The sequence below is a fragment of the Oncorhynchus masou genome, unplaced genomic scaffold, assembly GCF_036934945.1.
Source record: "Oncorhynchus masou masou isolate Uvic2021 unplaced genomic scaffold, UVic_Omas_1.1 unplaced_scaffold_1588, whole genome shotgun sequence".
NCBI classification, from domain to species: Eukaryota; Metazoa; Chordata; class Actinopteri; order Salmoniformes; family Salmonidae; genus Oncorhynchus; species Oncorhynchus masou.
Genome location: NW_027005956.1, coordinates 1 through 7,500, shown reverse-complemented (window position 1 = coordinate 7,500; position 7,500 = coordinate 1). Strand labels below are relative to the sequence as shown.

At 49.3% G+C, this 7,500-nt stretch overlaps 1 protein-coding gene across 1 annotated transcript; it reads left to right on the top strand.

Moving 5' to 3' along the window:
* Positions 1-1,188: 1,188 nt before the first annotated feature.
* LOC135531437 (uncharacterized) lies at positions 1,189-7,020 on the top strand (the record flags this gene model as incomplete). Its single annotated transcript, XM_064959484.1, has 3 exons — positions 1,189-2,309; positions 4,785-4,933; positions 7,005-7,020. Coding segments are annotated over exons 1-3 (1,108 nt in total), but the record flags the coding sequence as incomplete, so codon positions are not given.
* Positions 7,021-7,500: the final 480 nt, after the last annotated feature.

Sequence of the window (7,500 nt, the reverse complement as noted above, 5' to 3'; positions counted from 1 at the left end):
CATTGTATTGTTGTATTCTGTTCTGTTACATTGTATTGTTATATTCTGTTCTGTTACATTGTATTGTTATATTCTGTTCTGTTACATTGTATTGTTATATTCTGTTCTGTTACATTGTATTATTATATTCTGTTCTGTTACATTGTATTGTTATATTCTGTTCTGTTGCATTGTATTGTTATATTCTGTTCTGTTACATTGTATTGTTGTATTCTGTTCTGTTGCATTGTATTGTTGTATTCTGTTCTGTTACATTGTATTGTTATATTCTGTTCTGTTACATTGTATTGTTGTATTCTGTTCTGTTACATTGTATTGTTGTATTCTGTTCTGTTACATTGTATTGTTGTATTCTGTTCTGTTACATTGTATTGTTGTATTCTGTTCTGTTACATTGTATTGTTGTATTCTGTTCTGTTACATTGTATTGTTATATTATGTTCTGTTACATTGTATTGTTGTATTCTGTTCTGTTACATTGTATTGTTATATTCTGTTCTGTTACATTGTATTGTTATATTCTGTTCTGTTACATTGTATTGTTATATTCTGTTCTGTTACATTGTATTATTATATTCTGTTCTGTTACATTGTATTGTTATATTCTGTTCTGTTGCATTGTATTGTTATATTCTGTTCTGTTACAATGTATTGTTGTATTCTGTTCTGTTGCATTGTATTGTTGTATTATATTCTGTTACATTATATTCTGTTACATTCAATTCTGTTATTCTATTGTATTATATTTTATTCTGTTAAATTATATTATGATATTCTATTGTTGTATTTTATTCTATTCTGTTGTATTCTATTCTACTATTGTGATTCTATTGTTCTGAATTCTATTCTCTTATTCTATAGTTGTTCTGTTGAATTCTATTCTCTTATTCTCTAATTGAATTCTATTGTTATATTCTCTAATTGAATTCTATTCTCTAATTGAATTCTATTCTCTTATTCTCTAATTGAATTCTATTCTCTAATTGAATTCTGTTCTCTTATTCTCTTATTGAATTCTAGTCTCTTCTATTGTGTTAAATTCTGTTGTGTTGTCTCTATATAACCAGCCTGTTTAGATACACCACTGCTTGATGAGAGGGATCATGTGTGTTATTTACCTGTGTTTGTGTTTGGACAGATATCACCCCTGGTTACCGTTACCAGTCCATCACCCCCCGTTCAGCGCCCTATTCCCCCCCCGCCCCCTCCCCCATCCAGCTGGGGGTAACAAACACCCTTCGGTCTCCTCCCTGCCGCCTCTCCTCCGGGCCACGGCTCCAGACGTGAAGCCTCGGGGCCTGGAGCTCCGGCCAGACCAGGGACCACGCTGAAGCATGACCCCGACCAGGAGCCACCCCAGCTGGGCATGAGTCCTGCTGCCCTGGACCCTCAGCTCCGGACCTCCAGCCCTCCAACCCTCAGCCAAATAGAGAGAGACGGAGAGTCAAGCCTCAAACACACACATCTCACCCACACACACACACAATTACACACACATCCCAGCCTTACACAGCCACACAAACACACCAGCATTAGCCTCCCCACAGGCCCCCAGCCCTGTCCTCCTCTACCATCCACACAGCCACATAAACACACCAGCCTCCACTCAGCCCTCCAGCCCGGTCCTCCTCTACCATCCACACAGCCACATAAACACACCAGCCTCCCCACAGCCCCCCAGCCCTGTCCTCCTCTACCATCCACACAGCCACATAAACACACCAGCCTCCACTCAGCCCTCCAGCCCGGTCCTCCTCTACCATCCACACAGCCACATAAACACACCAGCCTCCCCACAGGCCCCCAGCCCTGTCCTCCCCCCACACAGCCACAAGAACAACAGTCCGAGGAGGAAGAGGAGGAGGCAGGAGCGGTCAAGATGGAGGTGTTGACCTACGGCTGCCGAGGAGCCTATCAGCTTCCACCGTCCGTCCCGAAGGTGGAGACTAAACCAGAGGTCACAGAGAAGTCGAGCCCCGCCCATTACCCATCATGCACCACGGCAAGCTCCGAGCGACCGGCCTTTAGACCCGGCCCCGAACCACAGGCATCCTCTCCTCCCCCTCTCTCTCCCTCGCCTCTAAACATCGTCCCTGATGACCCCATGGCTGGTATGATGACGCTATTGGCTGCCAGTCAGATGACCCAGGCTGTCCCCCCTGCCCTACCCACCCTTCCCCAGACAGAGGCCTCCTCGCTGGGGAGAGACGTGGCCAGTCCTGGGTGTCTGGAGGTCTGGGCTCTGGAGGGGATGACTCTACTCAGCGACATGGCCTCACTAGAGATGGATAGGATACAGCTGGAGCAGGGTGAGGAGGAGGGAAGGGGGAGGAGGAGGAGGGGGAGAGGAGGAGGGAATGGAGAATTGGAGGGAAGGGGGAGGAGGAGGAGGAGGAGGGAATGGAGATGGGCGAGGGAATGGAGATGGGGGAGGGAAGGGGGAGGAGGAGGAGGGGGAGAGGAGGAGGGAATGGAGATGGGGGAGGAGAGGGGGGAATGGAGGAGGAGGAGGAGGAGGGAATGGAGGGGTGAGAGGAGAGGAAGGAGGGAGGGGTGAGAGGGGAGAACGGTTTGAATGTGACTTCTTCAAAAAGTTCCTAAACTGAATCTAATGCTGTCTGTTTCTCTCTGTGTGTGTCTGTTTCTCTCTGTGTGTGTCTGTTTCTCTCTGTGTGTCTGTCTGTTTCTCTCTGTGTGTCTGTCTGTTTCTCTCTGTGTGTTTGTCTGTTTCTCTCTGTGTGTTTGTCTGTTTCTCTCTGTGTGTGTCTGTTTCTCTCTCTGTGTGTGTGTGTCTGTTTCTCTCTGTGTGTGTGTGTCTGTTTCTCTCTCTGTGTGTGTCTGTTTCTCTCTCTGTGTGTGTGTCTCTCTCTCCCTCTGTGTTTGTCTGTTTCTCTCTCTCTGTGTTTGTCTGTTTCTCTCTCTCTGTGTTTGTCTGTTTCTCTCTCTCTCTGTGTTTGTCTGTTTCTCTCTCTCTCTGTGTTTGTCTGTTTCTCTCTCTGTGTGTTTGTCTGTTTCTCTCTCTGTGTGTGTGTCTGTTTCTCTCTGTGTGTTTGTCTGTTTATCTCTGTGTGTTTGTCGGTTTCTCTCTGTGTGTTTGTCGGTTTCTCTCTGTGTGTTTGTCTGTTTCTCTCTGTGTGTTTGTCTGTTTCTTTCTCTGTGTGTTTGTCTGTTTCTCTCTGTGTTTGTCTGTTTCTCTCTGTGTGTGTCTGTTTCTCTCTCTGTGTGTGTGTCTGTTTCTCTCTCTGTGTGTGTGTCTGTTTCTCTCTCTGTGTGTGTGTGTCTGTTTCTCTCTGTGTGTGTGTGTCTGTTTCTCTCTCTGTGTGTGTCTGTTTCTCTCTCTGTGTGTGTGTCTCTCTCTCCCTCTGTGTTTGTCTGTTTCTCTCTCTCTGTGTTTGTCTGTTTCTCTCTCTCTGTGTTTGTCTGTTTCTCTCTCTCTGTGTTTGTCTGTTTCTCTCTCTCTGTGTTTGTCTGTTTCTCTCTCTCTCTGTGTTTGTCTGTTTCTCTCTCTGTGTGTTTGTCTGTTTCTCTCTCTGTGTGTGTGTCTGTTTCTCTCTGTGTGTTTGTCTGTTTATCTCTGTGTGTTTGTCGGTTTCTCTCTGTGTGTTTGTCGGTTTCTCTCTGTGTGTTTGTCTGTTTCTCTCTGTGTGTTTGTCTGTTTCTTTCTCTGTGTGTTTGTCTGTTTCTCTCTGTGTTTGTCTGTTTCTCTCTGTGTGTGTCTGTTTCTCTCTCTGTGTGTGTGTCTGTTTCTCTCTCTGTGTGTGTGTCTGTTTCTCTCTCTGTGTGTGTGTCTGTTTCTCTCTCTGTGTGTGTGTGTGTGTCTGTTTCTCTCTGTGTGTGTGTGTGTCTGTTTCTCTCTCTGTGTGTTTGTCTGTTTCTCTCTCTGTGTGTTTGTCTGTTTCTCTCTCTGTGTGTGTGTCTGTTTCTCTCTGTGTGTTTGTCTGTTTATCTCTGTGTGTTTGTCGGTTTCTCTCTGTGTGTTTGTCTGTTTCTCTCTGTGTGTTTGTCTGTTTCTCTCTGTGTGTTTGTCTGTTTCTTTCTCTGTGTGTTTGTCTGTTTCTTTCTCTGTGTGTTTGTCTGTTTCTCTCTGTGTGTGTCTTTCTCTCTCTGTGTGTGTGTCTGTTTCTCTCTCTGTGTGTGTGTCTGTTTCTCTCTCTGTGTGTGTGTGTGTCTGTTTCTCTCTGTGTGTGTGTGTGTCTGTTTCTCTCTGTGTGTGTGTGTGTCTGTTTCTCTCTGTGTGTGTGTGTGTCTGTTTCTCTCTGTGTGTGTTTGTCTGTTTCTATCTGTGTGTTTGTCTGTTTCTTTCTCTGTGTGTTTGTCTGTTTCTCTCTGTGTGTGTGTCTGTCTCTCTCTGTGTGTCTGTTTCTCTGTGTGTGTGTGTCTGTTTCTCTCTGTGTGTGTGTCTGTTTCTCTCTGTGTGTGTGTCTGTTTCTCTCTGTGTGTGTCTGTTTCTCTCTGTGTGTGTGTCTGTTTCTCTGTGTGTGTGTGTCTGTTTCTCTCTGTGTGTTTGTCTGTTTCTCTCTGTGTGTGTGTGTGTTTCTCTCTGTGTGTGTGTCTGTTTCTCTGTGTGTGTGTGTCTGTTTCTCTGTGTGTGTGTCTCTTTCTCTGTGTGTGAGTCCGTTTCTCTGTGTGTGTGTGTTTCTGTGTGTTTCTCTGTGTGTGTGTGTTTCTGTGTGTTTCTCTGTGTGTGTGTGTGTGTGTGTGTGTGTGTGTGTGTGTGTGTGTGTGTCTTGTTTCTCTGTGTGTGTGTGTGTCTTGTTTCTCTGTGTGTGTGTGTGTGTGTGTAGGTGAGGTGTTGTGTGGTCTTGACAGCCTGTTAGAGGCAGGTAGAAAGGTGTTGCTGGAGGCCATTGAGAGCCAGTCTCACATCGACCTCCCCAGACAACTACACCCCAGCAAGACCTACAGCTGGAGGATGAGGACAGACCCACAGGAGGTAACACACTGTAGACCTGGAGGATGAGGACAGACCCACAGGAGGTAACACACTGTAGACCTGGGGGGATGAGGACAGACCTACAGGGGGATGAGGACAGACCCACAGGAGGTACCAGACTGTAGACCTGGGGGGATGATGACAGACCCACAGGAGGTAACACACTGTAGACCTGGGGGGATGAGGACAGACCCACAGGGGGATGAGGACAGACCCACAGGAGGTAACACACTGTAAACCTGGGGGGATGAGGACAGACCCACAGGGGGATGAGGACAGACCCACAGGAGGTAACACACTGTAGACCTGGGGGGATGAGGACAGACCCACAGGAGGTAACACACTGTAGACCTGGGGGGATGAGGACAGACCCACAGGGGGATGAGGACAGACCCACAGGAGGTAACACACTCTAGACCTGAGGGGATGAGGACAGACCCACAGGGGATGAGGACAGACCCACAGGAGGTAACACACTGTAGACCTGGGGGGATGAGGACAGACCCACAGGAGGTAACACACTGTAGACCTGGGGGGATGAGGACAGACCCACAGGAGGTACCAGACTGTAGACCTGGGGGGATGAGGACAGACCCACAGGGGGATGAGGACAGACCCACAGGAGGTAAAACACTGTAGACCTGGGGGGATGAGGACAGACCCACAGGAGGTACCACACTGTAGACCTGGGGGGATGAGGACAGACCTACAGGGGGATGAGGACAGACCCACAGGAGGTACCACACTGTAGACCTGGGGAGATGAGGACAGACCCACAGGGGGATGAGGACAGACCCACAGGGGGATGAGGACAGACCCACAGGAAGTAACGCACTGTAGACCTGGGGGATGAGGACAGACCCACAGGGGGATGAGGACAGACCCACAGGAGGTACCAGACTGTAGACCTGGGGGGATGAGGACAGACCCACAGGGGATGAGGACAGACCCACAGGAGGTAACACACTGTAGACCTGGGGGGATGAGGACAGACCCACAGGAGGTAACACACTGTAGACCTGGGGGGATGAGGACAGACCCACAGGAGGTACCAGACTGTAGACCTGGGCGGATGAGGACAGACCCTCAGGAGATAACACACTGTAGACCTGGGGGGATGAGGACAGACCTACAGGAGATACCAGACTGTAGACCTGGTGGGATGAGGACAGACCTACAGGGGGATGAGGACAGACCCACAGGAGGTACCAGACTGTAGACCTGGGGGGATGAGGACAGACCCACAGGAGGTAACACAATGTAGACCTGGGGGGATGAGGACAGACCCACAGGAGGTAACACACTGTAGACCTGGGGGGATGAGGACAGACCCACAGGAGGTAACACACTGTAGACCTGGGGGGATGAGGACAGACCCACAGGGGGATGAGGACAGACCCACAGGAGGTAACACACTGTAGACCTGGGGGGATGAGGACAGACCCACAGGGGGATGAGGACAGACCCACAGGAGGTACCAGACTGTAGACCTGGGGGGATGAGGACAGACCCACGGGGGGATGAGGACAGACCCACAGGGGGATGAGGACAGACCCACAGGGGGATGAGGACAGACCCACAGGAGATACCAGACTGTAGACCTGGGGGGATGAGGACAGACCCACAGGGGGATGAGGACAGACCTACAGGAGATACCAGACTGTAGACCTGGGGGGATGAGGACAGACCCACAGGGGGATGAGGACAGACCTACAGGAGGTAACACACTGTAGACCTGGGGGATGAGGACAGACCTACAGGGGGATGAGGACAGACCTACAGGAGGTAACACACTGTAGACCTGGGGGATGAGGACAGACCCACAGGAGGTAACACACTGTAGACCTGGGGGGATGAGGACAGACCCACAGGGGGATGAGGACAGACCCACAGGAGGTAACACACTGTAGACCTGGGGGATGAGGACAGACCTACAGGAGGTAACACACTGTAGACCTGGGGGATGAGGACAGACCCACAGGGGGATGAGGACAGACCCACAGGGGGATGAGGACAGACCCACAGGAGATAACACTGTGTGTGTGTGTGTGTGTGTGTGTGTGTCCAGCAGCTCTTCAGTAAGCTCTGTGTGTGTGTGTCCAGCAGCTCTTTCAGTAAGCTGTGTGTGTGTGTGTGTGTGTGTGTGTGTGTGTGTGTGTCCATCAGCTCTTCAGTAAGCTGTGTGTGTGTCCAGCAGCTCTTCAGTAAGCTGTGTGTGTGTCCAGCAGCTCTTCAGTAAGATGTGTGTGTGTGTGTCCATCAGCTCTTCAGTAAGCTGTGTGTGTGTGTCCAGCAGCTCTTCAGTAAGCTGTGTGTGTGTGTGTCCAGCAGCTCTTCAGTAAGCTGTGTGTGTGTGTGTCCATCAGCTCTTCAGTAAGCTGTGTGTGTGTGTGTCTCATCAGCTCTTCAGTAAGCTGTGTGTGTGTGTGTCCAGCAGCTCTTCAGTAAGCTGTGTGTGTGTGTGTGTGTGTGTGTGTGTGTCCAGCAGCTCTTCAGTAAGCTGTGTGTGTGTGTGTCCAGCAGCTCTTCAGTAAGCTGTGTGTGTGTGTGTCCATCAGCTCTTCAGT